The following is a 23,055-nucleotide window of genomic DNA, read 5'->3' on the forward strand; positions in this document are numbered from 1 at the left end:
GTCTCACTACCAGCGGCCACGGAAAACAACTGACACCGGTCCGAGTTCCGTCAGCCTCCCTCTGCACAGCAGTCCACAAGAATGTGGCCACCTCTATCCTCACTCCCGTAGTGCCCCTATAAAACCCACTTATAAGTCTCACTACCACGTGATGCGGAAAACAAGCAATGCCTACTTGAATCCCCCCAGGAAACAGAGTCCCCTGCCACAAGACTAAGTCCCCTACCACAAATAAACAGAAAACTGGAATTCCACCAGCCCCAGCGCTCAGGGTTGTGGTTACCAAAAGAAAACTGGAATCCCCCCAGCCGAAGCTGAGGTTTACCAAAACTGGAATCCCCCCCAGCCTCAGCACTCGGGGCAGTGGTTACCAAACTTGGAATTCCACTAGCCCCAGTACTCGAAACTGTGGGTTACCATGTGCACAATGAGGCTAGCTGGGCTCTCAAAGTGTCACAAGAAGGATCACAGGAAATTATGAGTCTACACAAAATCCACAGTTCCAACAATCCCCTTTTTCCTTACAGCCACAGCCACGAGGCTCCTAAAAGAGGTAAACAGGCAAAGAAGACCCCCAGGAACGCATCCACAGGTCAACCCCCCTTTTTCCCTACAACCACAGCACCGTGGTTCCTAAAAGGAGTAAAACAGGTAACAGAAGACCCCCAGGAACGCATCCACAGGTCCACCCCCCTTTATCCCAAAAGGGGTAAAATACAAACAGATAAACAGACAAACCGAAGACCCAGGCAAGTCCCCTCAGGTCCACCCCCCTTTATCCCAAAAAGGGGAAAACAAGCAAGACAGAACCCCAGGCAAATCCCCTGCAGGTCCACCCCCCCTTTATCTCAAAATGGGGAAACAGGCAAACAATTCAAACACAATTCAAACACACCCAGGCAACAGATAGACTAAAATGCAGGTAAACAAGTGAGTAACGAGACACCGGGCAAGATATTACCTGTCTTTGATGTCCTCCCGGGAAGCAGTCACAGACACGTGGACGGGTCAATCAAAGGGGCCGGAACATACCGGTGGCTCTGCAGAAGTCTCTACCGTGTACCTGGAGGTGATCAATCTCCTTTCCTACCCCCAGGATTCCCCCGTCCAACCTTGTCTTCCTTAGGACGGCTCACCGGCCAGAGGTCATAGCCCGATGCCCCACGTTGGGCGCCAAATTGATGTAGATTAATTTAGAAATAAACAAATATGTTTAAATGTCTATCTGTTCCTGTCCAAATCTGAGATGATTAAATTGCGTATACGCAGAAGTAAGCTCACACTGACACATGGAGTTCAGGTTAAAAGCACTTCAGAAAATTTAATGCAATCTGGTTGGAAAACAGTTGTGTAGATCTTTTTAAAAGCAAAATGACATCATCATTGAATATCAGATAATAACAAATAAACATCATTAATTGGATTAAACGTTATGTGACTATATCAGTGTCCACCCATCAATATTATTAATTGGCTCAGGGATTTGAGTGACCAGCTAGGTGTCCTCCCACCGGGAGGTGGTATTGTTCTGGACAAGGGTGTGGACAGAAGGCTCAGGCGCCATCTTTCCCAGCATGAGGTTTACTCGGTGGAAAGGGGGGCTTGAGCGTCATTTTACACAGTCAGTGATATCGGGCCTCATGTCCAGGTGCAAGGTCTCTTATGAATAGAACATTTCATTACTACTGTGTTCTCGTGGCCTTCAAATTATACTATGTTGCAAGTTAGGGGAAAGTCAGTAAAGTCAGCAGTTCCTGAGTTAATCATGTCTTTATAGAGAATACAGTCTTTGTCTATTGTATTAGATGTGCTGGGAAATTCTGTCATGTAATGTAGTTTTAAAATGAACAAGTTAGGTTATGAGGACAAAATGGAGGATTGAAGAAGTCAGGTTAGGAGGACAAAATGGAGGATTCACAGTATGCAGTTAAAATGGAGTTAGTACAATAATTCAATACAAGTTCAATAAAGATTTTTAATAATTCTACATCAGATGCATGGAATAGCCTTCCAGATGAAGTGATAGAGGTTAACACAGTGAGGGATAAGGCTATTCTAGCCTTAAGATAAGGCCAAGGACTAATGAAAGTATTATGAAAATTGAGCAGACTAGATGGGTCAAACGGTTATCTGCTGTAACCGTTAATCTTTCTATGAGAGCTTCAGCTGACCACTATCAGAGAATGAGTGCAATTCTGTGCCTATAGGAACATACACATAATTAACAGTAGCCATCTTGGAACTCTTGTTCCAGGCTGGCTAATGACGCCCCTATGATGCCGCCAGAGTTGGAGTTTAATATCAGTCCGAAAAGGGGGGGGGGGGAGGGGGGAATGTGCATGTGCAGTTTTGAAAACTGAAATGCAGCACATAAGAACTGGAATTCTGACCCCTTCTATTCACGGAGGTGGGCATGGTGCTTGGAATTACCCTTCAACTTTCAGTGTTGTCTGTCCGTCTTTAGAAGCGAAAGCTGGTCCACTTATGGTTTGTTTTACCTCTCTACATAGAGAAACTTATTTATTTTTTCCATTAATAAAGACTTTTTCAGTTGAAGTAGAATGGGCAATGCAAAATGAAGATACCCAGATTGATTTTCTTGTCAACTCTACCGCCAGACCCAGAAACCAATACTTTTTGAGGTTGCAGGAGATTTCTCAAAATTTGTTATCTAGTCATATTGCTGAAATGAATGTTTAGTTCCAGTTAGCTTACAAAACTTACCTTTAAGGAGTTATGCGTTACCTGTTGCCCTTTTCTTTCATGTGCCCTACATAAAAAGGGACACTACCTCTTACCTGGGGTTTGTCAGACACTGCCCCTTGCCCCTTGTGGTTTGAGACACCTGGCACTCACTCCAGCAAGGAGCTTCCATTAGCCTTCCTGAGTAAAGCCTTGCAGGCCAGCTCCTTAGCCAAGGGTTTCAGTTGATCGGTCTCAGTCCGTGAGCCACTGAGCAACCGGTTATAATAAATAAACCATAAAAAGTAGGTGCGCAAAATACATATATCACTTCAACAAAAGAGTGTGTAAAATCGCAGGTATATTCACATGTTGGGAAAACACCATATATCAAGTGATTGGTGGCAAAATCGTAGGTGTGTATATATAATGGGAAAACACCATATATCAAGTGACTTGTGCAAGCAGGATACACACTGATCAAAGATAATACATAATTAATACTTGCACAGGTCTGCTTAGATGGTCCGATCTGAAAATATAAAAAGACACAGACCTAGTGCAGTATTGTGGAACAGATAAATACAACTATAAAGGAATATTCCAAACTCACAATTGTGGAGTGGTTGTAGTACCACTCCAGACTATCTGGCAATATTCGGAAGGGGGTCACAAGCCACAGTGTCTCCAATCACTTTAACCCCTTAAGGACCAAATTTCTGGAATAAAAGGGAATCATGACATGTCACACATGTCATGTGTCCTTAAGGGGTTAAGGAGATGCACAACCAAGACCCTGTAGGCCTTTCGTTTATAGGGATTAAAAGAGTGTACAACGATTGGAGAGGGGGTGATTTCATTAAGAAAATCGGGCAGGAGGAGATGAAATGGGCCTACTATATGGACACATTATCCCCTATGGGACTGAATATCGATTTTGACCTTTTTAATTTCCTCTAACCCCTCTAGTGTCTCACCCTCTAATTTCCTCCTGTGTTTAGCTTTCTCTGACAGTTATTTGGGACATATGTTCAGTATAATTTCCTCTAACTTCCTCTAGTGTTTAACCTTCTAACCCCCTCTAGTGTTTAACCTTCTCTGACAGTTTAACCTTCTAACCCCCTCTAGGGTTTAACCTTCCCTGACAGTTATTTTGGACATAGGATCAGTATATTTGAGACAGATGATTAGTATAATTATCTCTAACTTTCACTAGTGTTTTACTCTCTTACTTCCTCTAGTGTTTAACCCTCTTTTTTCCTCTAGTGTGTAACCCTCTCTGACAGTTATTCCGGTCATAAGATCAGTATGGCTAATATCTAGCATTTATTTAGTTCTGAATAGAGATAATAATGTGTCTAGATGGGTATGAGTTTAGTAGATATCCCCCTTTTCTTAGGCTTTGAATAATTGATGATAGCTTAATATATCTCAGGCTGTCTTTATTCTACCTATGCTCATGTATAAATTCCAATTTTTCTATAAGATGTATTCATTTAAAATGTACGTAGACATTATGCTAAGCCATTCTGATTTTGTTTTAAGTATTATCGTTGTTTTTATTTTTATATATATGTTTGTAGTATAAAAATTTTTTTTAAAGTATTAATATATTTTCTTCCTACATTTTTTAGATATCATTTTAGCATATGTATGTATCTACAACTAATTGTAACCAAACTAAAAGATACATTGGTAGTTGGTTTTTGAAATACACTTGCACTCTATATGTATGATATAACAGGCTCAAGTTTTGAGGCTTGCAAAGATGCCAATTTGGCTAATTGGGTAGATACTATTTAAAGGACATTGGGAGCCACTCACATCTTACGCTTGAGAAAGCCCCAAGAGGCGGGGCGAAACGCGTTGCGTGATACCGGAAACCGGAAGTCGGAAGTAACTTCGCTGGCTGGGAGCGTGGGAGACAGAGTTAAAGAACTACTACTTTCGTTTTCGTTTTACTCGGAAAGTGCAACTCTGAACCTTTTGAACTCTCACACTAGCGACAGAAAGACTTATTTTATATTTTATATTTTATAAGTTATTTTTTTACACATTTTTATGTTGAAATAAAATGGATTTCTACTTCTGACCGGACCGGCTACCGAGTGATTGTTCCCAGTTATCTACCTATCGGATCCTACGACCACAGGGGACTGATCACCCCAGAGCCAGATAGTCTGGAGTGGTACTACAACCACTCCACAATTGTGAGTTTGGAATATTCCTTTATAGTTGTATTTATCTGTTCCACAATACTGCACTAGGTCTGTGTCTTTTTATATTTTCAGATCGGACCATCTAAGCAGACCTGTGCAAGTATTAATTATGTATTATCTTTGATCAGTGTGTATCCTGCTTGCACAAGCCACTTGATATATGGTGTTTTCCCATTATATATACACACCTACGATTTTGCCACCAATCACTTGATATATGGTGTTTTCCCAACATGTGAATATACCTGCGATTTTACAGCTAATTGCAAGATAAATCTGCATGTTTTGCACACTCTTTTGTTGAAGTGATATATGTATTTTGCACACCTACTTTTTATGGTTTATGTTTTACTTGGTGAATTGTATCAGATCCCCTTGTAGGTTGCTGCATTTATCTATTTAATTTCTCTTCTCCATACCTCTGCGCCATCCTATTCTATTTACACTATATAACCGGTTATAATAGTTTATTTCCATGTAAGAAATCAAATCAGAATATGTAATTGCCAATCTTGTGCTTAAGCCATTCTCATTGGGAACCTTCCTATTGCCTAAAAAGATGAGACCTTGCAAGGTCTCTGCACTCCCGTCTACAATAAAACAAATTATTTCTTAAAGATGCAGCTCTAACAATCTGAAGCGATTCTACAAACATCAGACCTACAAAACACAAACCGGCCCTTTGTGCAAAAACATTTACTAGAGGCTTTACACAAATGTGTGAGAAAATAAAAATATATATACTGACTTTTATTATTGAACTTTTAACAATCAGGAAACCTCAAATAAATAGGATAAAACATTTAAAGTGAAATTAATGCTAGATTGTATTTTTTTTTTTTATTAAAAACTACAGTCCAGGTGTATAGAGAGCACACAACTACATTTCATTTAGTCAAAATACAAAGGTCATATAAAAGTCAAGCATAATATAATGCCCAGTTAAGTTGTGTGCCATCATGGTTAGGTGTGAGGAGAGAGATTTTCTGCCAAATTGGCATGAGATGAGTGTTTTCACTTGATAGCATTGGCAGCAAAGTTCTAGAGCATATTGGTAGTCTACATGTATATTACAGTAAGGATTAGATCAGTAGAAATAGCTATGGTAATATTTTCTTCTTAACTTGGTTTTGTATATTTGAGAAGTATTTCATCTTTGCTAAAAGCAGTTTAGCTCCATGAAGGTCACCTAGTGAGAAAAATGTATTTGCTTTTAGTAAATTACACAAATGTATTTCCATGTATCAATGCGCATTGATTGTTATGATGAAGGTAACAAAAGTAACAAAAATCAAACTTTCAGGCTTCAATTTCTTTAATCCTAAGGGACTTCTTACTCACGTCAATTGATGAAATCTAAATTAACTCAAACATTATGTCCCTTTTTGACTACTGCAACATCATCTTAAACGGCTTCCTAATCAACACTTATTTCCACTTAATTTATAACGAAGGTTTCTAAATAGCTGAATTCAGCAAAGTTTTTTGATCATAGAAAATATTGTTGGATAGTTTGAACTTCATTTAGCTTTGATTACTATATTTTTTTTTTTTTTTTTTTTGTTTGTTTTTTTAAACTTTCAGGTCTATTCTCTGATGAGACTATGGATATTTAGTAAGAGAGAGCTTCCTATTTGGTTTAATATTTAGAAAATAGGTGCTCCTGAAGGCACAATAGGATGCGCTAACGCTGTTCAAATATTTACTTTTTTTTTGCTTAGTTTATCTACTGTGCTCTCTAATAAGTCTCTGGGTGTTGCATAACAATGCTTTTTTCCTCTTCGACGTTCATTTAGTTAGCAACTGTATCCTAGGTAGATGCTACTAGATCTTTTCATTTTGATACTTTGTTGCAGGAGGCTCTCACTCAAATTGATGTAGCTTTTTGTAGACAAAGAAAAAAAAATTACCTTGTTGAAAAGCGTTTCTAACTTCTCCAGTCAAAGAATCATATTTTTCTGTAAAATAATGGTATAGAAATGAATAAATGAAATCATATTGTGTGTGTATATTTATTGTTACTTTAAAGTAAACCTATAATGTTAGGACTATTATAGTACCCCTGTCTCCAGTTTTAACACACACACACAAAAACAAAATGAAAGTGTGGAAGAACCGCTGCCTGTTCGTGGATTTCCTTGTTTCTTTTCATGTGTTTCCCTTGTGTTTTCGTGTTTTGTACCCACTCCCCGTTCGGGAGGGCTTCCGTGAAGGGAATCCATTCGCCTCCCGAACAGGGACAACCCCAATACCCCATTTAGAACGCTGGGTTAAAACGTTCTCACTTCTCAAAATAAGTCTCAAACCGCAGAGGGAAGTAATTAATAACTGCATCACCAAGTGGCTGCCATTCGTACAGAATAACGTCCACCAGGGGGAGTATGCGTAGATTGTTTCCCGACTTGTTAGTCACCCGATGCATTAGAACATTCACACCAATTACATTCACACCAATTACTCAGAACGTTCACACTCGCAATATAAGTAACCTTGGGTGGCCAGGCTATCCACGGGGAGCAGTTGTATCCCGAAACGAGACGCTTCCCTTGCAGGATATCACACAGGAACTTCGCGCGCGGAGACTGGTCGAGAAAGAAACCGCTGTGAGGGTCCTTTAGGTTGGTGTGGACACTTCTGGGCCAATGGCTAAGTTGGCAGGCTTTTCGGTACCTGCGGGGACAAAGAGACCAGCTCTTTTCCCGCCGGCGGGCTTTTCTGTGCCTGGGAGACAAATGGATGGTCCCTTTTTCTCGTGCCTGGACTCCTCTGGGAAGAAGACCACTGGCGGTTGGTGTGGAAAACCCTGTGGTTTCAATGGCGGGCTTTGGGGACAAAGGGAACGGAGTACCTTCCCGTGCTAGGACCGCAGTGAGGGAGAGGATCCTGTGTGGTTGTGTGGTAGATCCCTTGCATGGGGTTATACATAAACGCTGTGTGTGGCCAATAAAAGTGTGTTGTACCTCCAGAACTCTGTCGTTGGGTCTTTTATCGTTACAAGTGGTTCCTGAGCAGCTGAAGGAAAGAATTAGCAAAGATGACCAGTCAGGTTACCCGGGGTCTGCTACAAAAATGAATAAATAAATAAAAACACAACACAACACACACACACACACACACACCTATAACAAAAAAAAACAACAACACAGATACAATGATTTACACTGCATGGTTAAGATGGCAGGACTACTGCACTCAGACCACTTCATTGACATGAAGTGGTTTAGGTAACTTTAGTGGTCCTTTCAGATACGTGAAGTAGTTTCAGTAATATGTAAAAAAATAAATAAAATTTTGACCTATGGAAACTAATTTTAAGCACAAAAGACTAAGCAATATAGTATTTTCACTCAATGTTATCTAGACAGATTGTTAGGTAGATAAACCATACTGTATATGTACTTGAGCAATGATATCCATATAACAAAAAACATACAACTAAATCATATATAGCACCTGTAATACTGCCTCCTTCTATCCATATTTATCCTGCAGTGCAGCCTACTGTTCACATGTGGTATGTAGATAAACATCAATAACAGATAGAGCACAATGCTGCAGGAACATTTCCCGAACAAACTGGGCCAGAGCAAATTTTTAAGTGCCATTGCATCATGACCTTTAGGGTTTGTTAAACCAAGGCCAACTGGTTACCATCTATCAAGTGCTTGCTTACTAAAACAGCTTATTACTAAAGATTTGTAAAATACAAAGTCTGTATTAGAGCAATTAAAAGGCAAACATTACAGTATTTGGAAATATTCAATTCAGAATTTTGTATTATGTTTATATAATTCCTAGATTTTACTAGTAGCATGACGTAAAGTCATGATTTTATTAATGACACGGAGGCGAGTATTATGCTTCTCTTTCTTTAATTTTCCCTCAGCAGCGAAGAGAGAAATGAGTGAAAAGAGAAAAAACATATCATTAACATATATACATATTCAACATATTCCACAGTGCTACATAAGGGAACCTCCCCCTTCCAGTATATAAGGTGTAGCACTCTCTTCCTCTTCCTCTTTTCGTAGCGATCCGAAGACCAGTAAACCGAACCAGAACTTGAACTTGAACTGTAATCTTGGGAAGTTGAACATATCTTCCTAGGGAATGCGGAGTCAACCTTGAAGCTCCTGTTAGTTCCATTGGTTTGTGGAATCATGCTAAAAAAGAGAGGAGAAATATGGTAAAATCTCAACTGACAACTGGGTGTAACATATTCCAGTATTTCTAGTAACCTTTACTTCTGAAAAGGAAATAAATGTCATATTAAATAGGCATAATATTAGATATGCAACGGTTAAGATCAAATTAAGCTAATGTCAACTATGCCTGAAAGAAAAAGGCGTCACAGTGTCCCCAGGAAAAGAACGTCAAATAGTTAAGCATAACTCAATAAACTTGGGCCAGGAAGACCCGTCCTAAAGGTATGAGTGTAAGTCGTGAGTCAGTCTAGAATAACAGGTTGTAAAAGAAAAACATACCACCACTTCCAACCCAGGGAGGGAGGGAGGGAATAATACTCGCCTCCGTGTCATTAATAAAATCATGACTTTACGTCATGCTACTAGTAAAATCTAGGAATTTTATTAAAGACACGGAGGCTCCTATTATGCTTTTTTAAAGCTGAGCTATAACTTTATCTGAAAAATGTTGTATCGGTCTAAAGTAAAAGTTCCTGAAGGTGGATTCCGTAGACCAATCTGCAGCCTTCAGAATGTCTTCCAAGCGGCATCCGGCTGCCGATGCTTTTGAGGCCATGGCGCCTCTAACAGAGTGTGATGAGAAAACAGAGACATCGATCCCGGCCGTAGCCAACAGCCATTTGATCCATCGTGCCAGCGTCGGCGTGGATACAGGTAGATGAGGTTTCTTCAAGGAGATGAACAGAGGGCCGTCATTGGACGGGCGCAGTGTAGAGGTGCGAGACTCGTACTCTTTTAGGCATGCTATTGGGCATAAGTTAGGCAAGCACGGTATTCGTGGATAGCAAACCTGTTTGGTGGCCGACTTCGTTCTTCGTGAGATATCGAACGACACCCCCTCCGGGGTGAATGTACGGGCTCGCCAGTCCAAGGCTCTCACATCTGATACCCGTTTACAGGATAGTAGGCAGAGCAGCATAAGTAGTTTTGCCGATAATTGTTTAAGTGAAAGTTCCACGTTTGTGGGCCAGCCATCTAGGAGTCTGAACACACAGTTGACGTCCCAGAAGGATCCGTATCTGGACGTGGGGGGACGTGAGAAACGGACTCCCTTGAGCAGGCGACAAATTAGAGGATTTTGCCCTAGTGGGAGGCCGTCCACCTGGTCGTGTCCTGCTGAGATGGCCGAGCGGAATACATTGACCGTGCGGAAGGCCTTGCCTGACTCGAACAGGTGTGTAAGGAAATCTAGTACCGACTTCACAGGGGCTGATACCGGATCCAATGATCGTCCCAAGCACCAATTGGCCCACTGTCTCCATGCCGCAGCATAAGCTTGTCGTCTACCAGGTGCCCATGCGTTTGCCAGGAGTTGCATAGTCGTGCTCGAAACCTCTGTGATCTCCCAGGGTCCCCGGAAAGGAGCCATGCCATGAGACGGAGAAGGCCCTGTTCCACTAGGGAGTGGTTCTCCCCGTCTGGGTTGGTCAGTAGAGATGGATGGTCCGGCAGTAGCCTTGGGTGGTCTATCGCCATCTCCAGCAGGTGTGGGAACCAAGGTTGAGATATCCAGCACGGGGTTATCAGGACTAACGAGCTCTTGAAGCGTCGGAGGTGCGCCAGACAACGAGCTATTAGATTGAACGGTGGGAAGGCGTAAGCCCTGCCCTCGGACCAATCTTGGAGGAAAGCGTCTGTCGCTATGGCCTCTGGGTCTGGTCGCCAGCTGCAGAACCTCGGTAGTTGTGTGTTGAGTCTGGATGCGAACAGGTCCATGCTCAAAGGTCCCCATAGGGATGAGATTCTGCGGAATACGCTCGGTAGCAGTCTCCAATCTCCCGAGTCCCTCAAGTAGCGGGAGTTCCAGTCCGCGGTGTAGTTGTCCAGGCCCGGGATGTGTTCCGCGGTAACGGACATGCTGTTCTGTAAGCAGTAATTCCAGAAGTCTCTGGCCAAAACCGCTAGGATGCGGGACCTGGTTCCCCCTAGATGGTTTATGTATCGCACCGCTGAGACATTGTCCAGCTTGAGAAGAATCGAGCATGAGATGCCTTTGGGTGATAGACAGCGAATGGCGAACGAGGCCGCCAGCAGTTCCAGAGAGTTTATGTGTAAGAAGGACTCTTCCGTGGACCATCTGCCTCCTGTGGATATATTGTCGCAGCGTGCGCCCCAACCATGTAAGCTGGCGTCCGATTCGATCACCAGATCTGGAGTGGACCCGAAGATCGCCCGGCCGTTCCAAGCCTCCATGTGGGTTAGCCACCAGTTCAGTTCCTCCCTCGACTCCGTGTCCAGGGAAATGTGGGATTCGTACGAGTGGCCACTTCGTAGGCAGGCCGCTTTCAGTCGTTGTAAGGCTCTGTAGTGTAGCGGGCCTGGGAAAATCGCCTGGATAGAGGCTGCCAACAGGCCGATGACCCGCGCAGGGATATGTCCAGCCGTTGCATAAGTTTCCTTATTTCCCTCTTGATGTTGGACGTCTTCTCCGCCGGGAGGCAGATCCGAGGAATTCCATTTGTTGAGAGGGGATCAGAACCGATTTCTTCCAGTTTACAAGGAAGCCCAGGTTCTGTATGAGGTGTAGGGCCCACCCTAAGTGCTCTAGTAAGAGGGATCGAGTCCCGGAGAGTATGAGGATGTCGTCCAGGTATATGATAAGGCGGACCCCGTGTAATCTGAGGAAGGCCACCACCGGTTTCAGTACTTTTGTGAAGCACCATGGGGCGGAGGACAGACCGAAGGGTAGGCATGTGAAACGCCACTTCTTGCCTTCCCAGCAGAACTGGAGTAGGTTCCTGTGAATTGAGGCTACGGGAATCGTTAGGTAAGCATCTTGCAAGTCTAATTTGACCATCCAGTCTCCGGGTAGGAGCAGGTCTCTGAGGCAATGAATGCCTTCCATCTTGAAATGCCGGTATTGTATGAAGGCATTCAGGGGCCGTAGGTTGATAACCGGGCGGACCCCGCCTCCCTTTTTGGGCACTAGAAAAAGGTTGCTTACGAAACCTGGTGTGTCTAGAGGGACTTCCTCTATGGCTCTCTTTGTCTGTAATTCTCTGATCTCTGTAGAGATGAGGTCTAAGTGCGCAGTCGGCATGTGAATCGCCCTTGGGGGAGAGGTCTGAATGGGGGGAGCAGTCAATTCTAGGTGGTAGCCCTCTATCGTCTGTAACACCCAACTGTCTGGCGTGATCAGTGTCCATGCCCGAGTGAACAGGGCCAGTCTGCCCCCTACCCGTATATGGGAAGAAAGGGGAAACATGGTACTCACCATAAGGGCGTTTTCCCGTGGGTGCTCCTCGACTGCCGCGGGTATGCCAAGCCCGTCCTCGTGAGGGGAAGAACGGGGTGAAGGACCGTTCCTGGGTCGGTCTCTGTTGGCTGAAGGAGCCTCTGCCCGGTCTTGAGAAACCCCGGGGGTTGCGGCCGGGTAGACGGCTCCTACCTCTACCGGCCCCGCCAAAAACCTTTGGGCTAAATACCCGCTTGATGGAGGATTGGGCCTTGTCCAAAGCCGTGAAGGTCTTAACGTAAGACCCCAGGTCCTTTACGAAGGACTCCCCAAATAGAAGGCCTTTTGCGGAGGCACCGGGCTCATTGGAGGCCATGCTTGCGAGCTTGGGCTCAATTTTAAGCAGGATGGCTTTCCTGCGTTCCGTTGACATAGCCGTATTGGCGTTGCCTATCATACATATTAGACGTTGGAGCCATCCGAACGCCACATCAAAATCTATTGGAGCCCCACTAGACTGAGCCGTTTCTAGCAGCTCATACAGTTTGGTGACTGGGCCCAAGGTGTCAAGAAATTTGTCCTGACAGTTGCGCATGGAGTAGTCCAGGCCCTTTTTGGGTTTCCAACCAGTCTTGCCCAGGAACTGTATAATCTGGGGGTCTACCTCAGGGGTCTTGGCTACCGCATCGGGTATGATCGGGCGGGGGCATTCCGCCCTCAGTTTGTTCCGACCCTCCTGTGAGAGGGATTTACGGACCCTAAGGGCCAGGTACCGGGCTATATGGTCCGAAGGCTCCCATTCCGCGGAGCAAGGGTGCCTGAGGTTGTCTGGGTCAAATGCCAGGGCATCTTTATCGTCAGAGGTTAGCTCTGCATCATGGGCCCCTGAAAGGGCTTTGGTCTGGGTTGGCTTGGAAGGGAATTGTGGCCCCGGGAGGTCATCGTCCCCTGAAACCTCGTCCCCGTAGGATTCCGAGAACTGATTGTCTGACTCCTCGTCCCCATCCTCGTCCGAATCGGACAATAAATCATGGGCACGTGCCCGTTTCCATTCTCTGGCCGCCGTAGCCCGGCCAGTAGCTCTACTGCGCGGTTGTTGCGCGCCATCATCGACAGCCTGAGGCGTGTCATTCAAACCAAGCTTTACCTGGGTATGGGGGTGGTCAGCAGTGTGTCTACGTTTGCCAGGCGCCTTGCGCCCTGGGGTAGTCCCGTCAGAGGAGATGGGAGAGGGTCCTGGCCCAGACTGGGCAGGGAGGGCCTGCCTAAGGGCCTGAGAGATGGACAGGGAGATGCTAGAGGACATAGCTCCCATGGCCGAGGAAATGGCCTTGTTAATGGAGGTGGACATAGTGGTGTCCAGGAGGCTTTGGAACTCCTCAGAGCCTATAAGGTTGGGGTCAGCCTGGGAGTCAGAAGCTGTGGTACCCCTAGGGGGAACAGGGTGGGGAATTAAATCACCACAGGCAGACTGCATAATTACAGATAATGTAAAGCAATATCTAAGGCTATAGGACAGAGACAGGTGCTGGATTGCTTAACCCACGCACAAAGGACAGAGCAGGAGAGAAAATACCCGGTATAGGAGCAGGAGCAGGGAGCATGCAGCCTCCTCGGAGCAAAAAAACGCAGAGTAATGGGGCTTAAAATGGCCGCCGGCACTACCGGCGAAAGGAAACCAACAAAATGGCCGCCGCGCGTGTTCCGCGCATGCGCAGAACGCGCTCGCGGCGGAACCGGCGAAGATAAGAAACCGCTGGGGAAAACCGCCGGCGGGATTCTAAGGGTGCCGAAAACGGTAAGGGGGGGGGGGGGGTGGGGGGAATTGCCAGGGGCACAGAAGAGCCCAGGGACCCGGGTGAAAACGGGTCGGGTCAAAACAGCCCAGGGGGAAAGAGGGGCAAGAGCCCACCCCCAAAGGATAGAATAAGTATAGTGTTGAAAATATGATAGGAATAAATGAAACAGAAAAAACAAGCCCTGCAGAAAAACTGCAGGCAATGCAGGTACAAATGACAATAGAATGATATAGTCAATAAAGGTACTTAGCTGGTCTGAGGGAGCAGCGAAGAAAGAGGAAGAGGAAGAGAGTGCTACACCTTATATACTGGAAGGGGGAGGTTCCCTTATGTAGCACTGTGGAATATGTTGAATATGTATATATGTTAATGATATGTTTTTTCTCTTTTCACTCATTTCTCTTTTCGCTGCTGAGGGAAAATTAAAGAAAGAGAAGCATAATAGGAGCCTCCGTGTCTTTAATAAAATTGTCTTTTCTCATGCTACAATCCTCTTAAAACTGGCTTTTAAATTTGCTATTATTTTCTGATGACTTGGTAAAAGAGTCTTGAGGACTAATAAAGGTTTAGAGTGGATTGAGCAGGATAATGTCCCCTGCACCCCCCCAGAGACAAATTATGCAAAGAACCCCAGATGCTGACCGAGCCGCTTTAAAGGGTAATTGTTATGACACTGACACACTTTGGCAGACAAAAAAAAAAAACTCCTAAAACAGTAGTTATAAACTTAATTACTTTGGGAGAGATTAGCACTCACCCACTCTCCATCAAACTCAAGCCACTATAACAGAGGGATCCATCCTGCTTACAGTAGGTGTCTGGCCTACCCCCCTTTGAGTTGGCCATGGTTGGGCCAGTCCTCCTCCATGACTGCACACACTCTTTCATTGCCAGCACATCAGTGTTAGAACAGACATCTCCATTCATAAACTTTACTTGCAAGTGAAAGCCACACATTCTAGAGGAGTACAGAAACTACATGCACTGCAGTTGCTGTGACAGAGTGCAGGTGAACTGCCTTTAGAGAGGTTCTCCAGCTCTTCCCGTCACTCAATTCTTGGCGTAGACATTTATGATGACAGCACAGCTTGTACTACAACAGACACGTTTTAACATATTCACTTTAGGGGGCGGGGCCTGACCGCCATGCTGACCGGTCGCATGCGGGAGAGGCTCCTGCAAAATCTAGCCATCTGGGCCGAAAACTATGGAAAACATTTCTCATCTCAGCCTAGAGGTACAGCAAAGTGAGCAGGGAGCTGTGGGCACTACTGCAGACCCCAAGATCGGGAGCTTTGGAGACCCGGAGGGTTATACTCAGCTTTGGAGCCTGCGGCCTAAACGGGAGAGAAGCAGGGTGGACGGCCGCCACCCTGCTCTATATTCTAGCAGCCACACAGCAGCCCTGTGACATTCCTCACAGGCCCCGTCCCCCCCCCCATGGGCCGGGGGGGTTATCCCGGTCCACAGTGGAGAGATCCGGCGCCATCAGGAGCAGATCCCACAAACCTTAGCCTGCTCCCGGACACCCGCGCTTTCTACACAAAATGGCGGTCCCACAGTCTGAAATAGAAAAGCTGACTACCAGCAGACAGGAACCACAACACTGCGGCAGGCTGGCTGGAACACCCACCCCTGGACTGTCTAACCACACCAGCAGAGGAAATAGCAGCCCAAGCCTTTGTGCCCAGCGATTGGGTCCGACCCCAATGCTGCCCTCCTGGGCATTGAGATGTGCGAGAATGTTCCGCACATCGCAACCCAACGCCTGGACGAATCACCCCAGCCAGGACCCCCGGATACAGAAGCAGGGCTTAAACCGACGGAGTGGTATTTAGCGAATTCTCCTACTTGCTGGAACCCTGCCATCGCTTCCTGCACACAAGTCAGCAGCGGGAGTGTGCCAAAGATCACATACCGGAGGGGACTGTGTTCTGTCCTTGCCTGTAGAACCCAGGTTGACTTTTTGTTTCTCACCACCTTTTTCACACACCACTACACTTGCGCTGTATATTACATAGATACAAACAGAGCAACGAGAATGTTTTAAATGTCCGGAATCTTAATACCTACTCTGTGTTTATGCTACTCAGGCCTGATGTGCTTACATAGAATGAATGTCTTAGAAGCTAACACAAATGGGCATAAAAGCGGCGATGCATAGATGGCGCTGCGAGGATACTCTACAAAATAAGCGTGGTAAAAATTTATACTTAAAGCATGTTAACACTAAGAGTCATGAGACTAGCCAACTATATTGCTATTAACTGCTCTTCTGACTCCATTACTTATTTCTCAATAACATAAAATGTGCATTATTTCTCATGTCACACAATTGTTAAGCTCTACCTGACGTTAAGCATGCACCAGCTGTTGTGGCTGTGCAGCCCTGTATGTCTTGCTTATGCACAAATAAAATAAAGAATATAAAAAAAAAAAAAAAAAAAAAACATTCACTTTAGATTGCTCGTGGTCCAGAATTAGCAAATATGCCGAAGAAAACAGTCAAGGCTGTAAAACACAAATAAATTATCTGCAGTAAATACAAAACTGCACTTTTTGTACCAAGTTTTACCTTGTACAAAGTTCCCAATATCTTCGATTTCACTGCTAATGTTACAGTCATTAAGTTGTTCACTGATTTCCAGTATTTCAAAGAGAAATTGTGGATCGACAACACTGTCTGTTCCTTCTTCCAAAGTAATACCACGGAGGCTCAGCTTTAGAGAGAAAAGATAGATATCAATAAATGCACAAACAAATGAATTATTAAAACAGGAATCTTAGTAGGTGATTTGCAAACACAAAACTAAGCTATGGGCCAATACAACCCATTTTTTATTTTACATCCATTCTAGTGGTCAGTAATGCAAACCATGCTTTTCTTCACTACCCCAAGATTAAGAAAAATGTATTCACTCTACAACAGACTTGTAAAATGTAAGCAAAACCTGCCAAATTGAAGAAAAAGAAAGAAAACAAGAAAAACTGGGGAACTGGCCACCGTATAGGGTATACAGAGTACATGTAGAAATTTGGTAAAACATTTGTTAAACAGCTTTAACCCCTTAAGGACACATGACATGTGTGACATGTCATGATTCCATTTTATTCCAGAAGTTTGGTCCTTAAGGGGTTAAAGAAACAAAGCATTTTAAAACAAATAGGACACTTAAAAAAAAAAAAAAATTTTTTACTATTACTCTTCTTTTGTTTTTGGTGATAGCACTGGTATGAACAGTCATATTGGGTAAGACCGTGAAAATAATAGAATCAGAGTTTATTTACTGTAAAAAAATAAATAAATAAAAAAAAATAAAAAAAGCATAGGGTACTGTAGCGGAGTAGTAGTATAATCCACGGTCTCTCCGCTGGTAGTCCGGATTCAGCATGCAAAATACAGGTAGCGTAGTAGTAATCCCTTTCCCCCAAGAACTAGACGACACATAGTTTGGGAGTCAACTGAGCCTTTATTGACTTGTCACCATATTTATACAAGTCCCCATGCAAGGGGTTTCCAAACTGACATTGCATGGGGTTTTCCTCAGGTGGACTATTTCCCATCATGCCATGCTGTACTGGAGAGATAATCACCTAAGAATATACTGTTAATTTAATTATCTCTCCGTACAGCCAAATACACCATTTTACACAAAAATGCATAACTTGTATAAAATTCGTTAGATTTATCAGAATGACCTCTCGCTGGATAGCTGGGATCTGGTGAAATACCGCTCAGATCCATACACTAGAAACAAAAAGCCATTTGAATGATGATTTTACACAAACATACATTGCAATGGGATAATGGACTGTGTACGTGAATTTGCCGAAAGAATATTTTATCCGAACGGCATGGAAGTCCGGCGGTGTCCGTGAAGTCGAGTAGCCGATATTAGTTCCAGGCACTCGACGACCAAACACCGCTGGGCTTTCGTGAGAAAAGATGGCCGCCGCCACGTGTTCGGCATACGAACGGCGGTCACCTACAAAACACATTAATTGACTGTAGATACATTGTTGCCATCGGTAATGGGAGACACACGACCCCCTTGTGAGGTCTCCCATTCGGTGGTTTGATTCGTTTCACGAACAGTGAATCTTAGTACTGTTCGTTAAACTACCATATGAATGCTCGCGGCTTTCGAATGCTCCCTACCGCAGACAAAGAAGAACACAGGAAAATTAACATATTACTCAGTCTTTTGTGTCTCGAAGTGGCTAGGTTTGCCACAGGTACCACAAATGGGCAACTGGGCAAAGGCATGACTATTCTCAGGGCAGAGATAGCCTTGCAATGTTGCGCTCAGCTTATAACAATTAGCATGACATAAATGAAAGCTAAAGCATGCAGTGGATCACAGAAATAACAAAGCTGCACATGTTAGCTGCTAATAGCCTAATGAAAACAAAGGGTTGTCCAACGGAAAATTGACACCCAAAATGCCTTTGTTGGTTAAAAAGTACGAGTTTATTTAGGAACAATGATTAGAGCAGTGAATTTAAGAGTTTAATGTTAAAAATTATCTGTAAGTAACTGCACAAGCTATTGGTGGTTCTTAACATGTATATCAAGGAATTAAAAATAGTTTTTTTTAAATATGCTTTAAACAATATTATTGGCCACTGTGTTGCTATTTAGGCCTACAAACCCGTTATACACAAACCTTGCTTTTAAAAAAAATAAAAAAAAGCAGTGACCTTCCAAAAGACATGAAGGAGGTATTTTTCTGCAAGCAAATTGGATTAATGAATTTACAGAAATAGAAAAAAAAATGAAAGTAGACACAATTTCAGTAGCTTGCACTTTGAAGTATGCCATGTAATGGATAATATAAAATAATCAAATGTATTGCAAGGGGAAAAACTAATTATATGTGTTCCTTAAATAAAATGCATTTTTGTAGAATCTGTAATAAGTATAAACATTTTGTTTTTCTCAGTGTAACTGGACAAGAGGAGAGCATATGGTTTTAATTGATCCAAAATACCTACCAAATATATTCCTCTACTTAAAGGAGATAGAAGTGTGTTATAGGCTTTGTTGACCAGAGACGACTGTTTTTCTGACATTTCCCGCTCCACCTAAAAGAGATCACAACAATTAGGTAATCGTAAAGAAAGCTCTGCAATTTACTCAATGTCTACAGCAAGGCCGGCATCTATAAGATTATATTGATGCTGCCATCACCAGCCCTCATAAAAGCATGTATCCACAAACCGCTTTTGATTAGCACCTCTTCTACAATTAAAAAAAAAGATTATAATGAAATGGTGATTTATATGATGAAATTTAAAACCAATTTGGCACCTTGTTCTGGCATTTTGCTCTGTTGCCTCAATTGTTTAAAGGGGTGTCCGGTCTGGAGGACTGAATAAAAGCTTTCTGGTGAGCACATACTTGTGTGTCCATTTGGCCTGGCAAGTAGTTCTCTCTTTAGGCTTATACAAAAACTGTTTCAAGAGCTAGAACGTCACATTTGCTTTTGTATTACTACATGGTAACATTGATTGGTGTGTGGCAAGAAATGCAAGAATTCCAGACCTCCTCCAGTAACACTAAAAGAAAAACACTGGTACACTCACGTTATAAAGTTTAAATATATTTCTAAGTCTGACGTTGCCTATCAAAAATGAACACATATAAAGAATGAACACATATAAAGAAACAATAGCTACCATCAATAGCTAGGAATAGGATTCTTCTCTAATTTTATGTTTGAGCGATTGCAGAGATTCTGATTTATTCACACCAATCAAGACCAGCTTTGAGAATATTGGATTCATTTAAAAAAAAGATATGTGCAGAGATCAATATATACCGTGCATTCAGAAAGTATTCAGACTCCTTCATTGTCACACTTTTTATGCTGCATACATGCTAGAATTGCTAACAAGGTTACTCCAGCTAGTTTTTCAACTCCATTTATTTTTATTGTAATAGTTTTAAGCTACATACAGTTAGGTCTGTAAAGTAGTTTTGTGATTTTGGCTGTACATGAAAATGGTTGCAATTCCTAAACCTTTCATAGGATATTTTTGTTCATCCCTGAATGCTGGGCAAAAGTAACATCCCCAGGCAGGGCCGGACTGGGAAAAAAATTAGGCCAGGGCATTTTTCAATCAGAGCGGCCCACTAAGAAGGGGGCGGGGCCAGAGAGGGTGTGTTTTGTCATCACTAATGACAAGCACGCCCCCTCTCAAAGTGAGCAAGTTGGTTCAATGCGCAGAGCCCCGCTGAAGAGCTCTGGCATTAGAAAAAGGCCCTGTATTTGTTCTGCGCAGCGCAAGCAAATTTAATAACATGCTTGCACTGTGTTTGCTTTTAAATTGTCTCTGGTGTCTCCACAAGTGGGATACCAGAGGACAAAAGGGCCAGGAAAGTGTATGGTGCATGTGTTTGGAGCCTGCTTGTGGGATTGCGTGTGTGTAGAGTGTGGTGTGGTATTTTGTAAATAGGTCAATTTAATTTGTGTTTGTGGTGTAATATATGTGGCTAGGGGCTGTAGAGAGTGTGTGTATAGGGGGCATAGTGTTATAGGGGATTTAGCGAGTGTGTGTATAGGTGACGTAGTGTGTGTAGGGGTTGTAGAGAGGGTGTGTAGGAGATCTAGTGTGTAAAGGCTCCAGAGTGTGTGTGTGTGTGTGTGCATATAGAGGATTAAGAGTGCATATAGGGTTAGGGATCTAGCGTGTATCTGGAGCGTAATGTGTGTAGTGGTGCAGTGTGAGGGGTGCTGTAGTGTGTGTGTATATATATATATATATATTTGGACGTATTGTATGTGTGAGGTGCGCAGTGTGTGTGTATGTAAGAGGGGTGCTGTGTGTGAGGGTGTTTTAATCTGCCGTCACATCCTAGGTTTCTAATTTTCTTTGTCTGTTAACTCACTGAGGGTTATTTTATATATATATATATATATATATATATATATATATATATATATATATATATATATGTGTGTGAGTGAGGGTGCGCCGAGAGTGTTTGGGTGCTGTGTGTGTCTGGGGGTGATGTGTGTGTGAGGGGGCTGTTGATGTGATTTTTTATTTAAATATTTTTTTTTATTAATAATTAAAAAAAAAAAAAAAAAGTTATATCCCCCCTCCCTTCTTACCTTTAGCCTGGGAGGGTGGGGCGTTCTGCCTGGGAGGGGGAGCTGTTCTGCCTGGGAGGGGGACCATGCTGCCTTCCCTGGTGGTCCAGTGGTGAGAGTGAACTCTAACCTGCCGGCTAGAGTTCACTCTCGCGAGATCTAAGCGTTGCCGCAGTAACCGCGTCAACGCTCAGACCTCGCGAGAGGACCCGGCGGAGCTGCTGGATAGAACTCCACCGGTCCTCTCCTCCCTCCCTCCCTCCCTCACACCCCAGCTGGCGGCCGCATGTAACAGTGTCTCTGGGCCGGTGAGGGAGATCTTTGATCTCCCCACCGGCCCATGGAGACACAGCAGGGCCGGCGCTCAGATAGCTGTGATCTCCCCTGCCGACCTCGGCCCCACGGCCATCGCGGCCCACCGGGCATTTGCCCGGTGTGCCCAATGGCCAGTCCGGGCCTGTCCCCCGGACACACTTGGAAATCAGAGTAATCTGAATGTACCTTACCTGGTTAAATACTTTATTATTAAAGCTGTAAGTCTGTACTTCAATTGCATTTCAGTTGTATAATTTCAAATCCATTGTGTTGGCGTACATAGACACAATTAGGAAAATTGTGTTAGTGTCCAAATATTTCCAGACCTAACTTTATACCCACTTTCCCTTTCTTCAAGCAAATAACCTTAAAAAATAAATAACTAATTAAAAAAAAAAAAAAAAAAAAAAAAAAAAAGAGAGACAGGCTAGGACACTATATGGAGTTACATAGCTGAAAAGAGACATGCGTCCATCAAGTTCAGCCTTCCTCACATATGTTTTTGCTGTTGATCCAAAAGAAGGCAAAAAACCCAGTCTGAAGCGCTTCCAATTTTGCTACAAACTAGGAAAAAATAAAATCATTCTTGACCCCAAAATAGCAGTCAGATATCATCTTGGATCAAGCAGCTATTATCCCACTAATTAGAAGTTATATCCCTGTATCCCTGTTTTTTGCAGGTATTTATCCAATTGCTGTTTAAGCATCTGTTGTGGTAGTTCTGGTGACTATAGTGTTTCTTTAATTGTTGTTTTTTTCCGCATTACACTACACTCAGCACCACATAATGGCAAAGCAAAAAACAAATTTTTAAAGATGTTGTAAATAAATAAAAAATAAAATCACTGACATAAGTATCACGACCATTTGTTATGACACTTGGTATTTAGCTCAGATGCCTTATATTCACTGGGGCATCTGTCTATATAGGGTACCAGGGCTATAAATGCATATCAGAGTAAAAACCTAAGCCCCGAGGGTAAACCAACTGCCTGCAGAACTCAGACAGGATTGTGTTAAGGCACACATCTGGTGAAAGCTTCAAGATGTTTTGGCTGCATTGAAGGTTTCCAAGACCATAATGATCTCCATTATTCCTAAATAGAAGAGGTTTGGAACAATCCCTCTGGTTGCCTGGCCAAACCGTGCAATCAGGAGATAAGGGAGATGGTAAATAAAAAAAAAATAAAGATTACTCTGGGTGATTTCAACAGATTATATTTGGAGATGAGGTAAGCATGCGGATAGACAACCATCACTGCAACACTACACTGATTTGTCCTTTGTGCCAAGATAATAGGGAATACAGGCAACACTCCGGGTACTGGAGGTGTATTTATTGGAGGGTAGGACACCTCATAAAAGTGCCCTACCGTCCAATAAATACACCTTCACAGCAGAGAGTCTGGTCATGGTTTAGAGAAGCTGAAGGCAGCAAAATAAAACAGTATTTATTGTGTAATGTAAACCTGATCCAGAACAATAACGCTAAGCACACAGTCAAGACAATGGGGCAACTCTCTTAATTAATGTACTTGAGTGGTCCTGCCAGAGCCCAGAACT

At 43.4% G+C, this 23,055-nt stretch overlaps 1 protein-coding gene across 1 annotated transcript in view; it reads right to left on the reverse strand.

The window, feature by feature from the left end:
* Window positions 1-5,703: 5,703 nt before the first annotated feature.
* HSCB (HscB mitochondrial iron-sulfur cluster cochaperone) overlaps window positions 5,704-23,055 on the reverse strand; it is a 28,637-nt gene continuing 11,285 nt past the window's right edge. Inside the window, exons 3-6 of the mRNA XM_063454620.1 lie at window positions 19,076-19,165; window positions 16,656-16,800; window positions 6,812-6,859; window positions 5,704-6,090 (exon numbers count right to left, since the gene is read on the reverse strand). Coding sequence (XP_063310690.1) covers window positions 6,002-6,090; window positions 6,812-6,859; window positions 16,656-16,800; window positions 19,076-19,165 — 372 coding nt within the window. The 3' untranslated portion in view covers window positions 5,704-6,001. The remainder of the gene's footprint in view (window positions 6,091-6,811; window positions 6,860-16,655; window positions 16,801-19,075; window positions 19,166-23,055) is intronic.

This window comes from Pelobates fuscus, chromosome 5 (genome assembly GCF_036172605.1).
Source record: "Pelobates fuscus isolate aPelFus1 chromosome 5, aPelFus1.pri, whole genome shotgun sequence".
NCBI classification, from domain to species: Eukaryota; Metazoa; Chordata; class Amphibia; order Anura; family Pelobatidae; genus Pelobates; species Pelobates fuscus.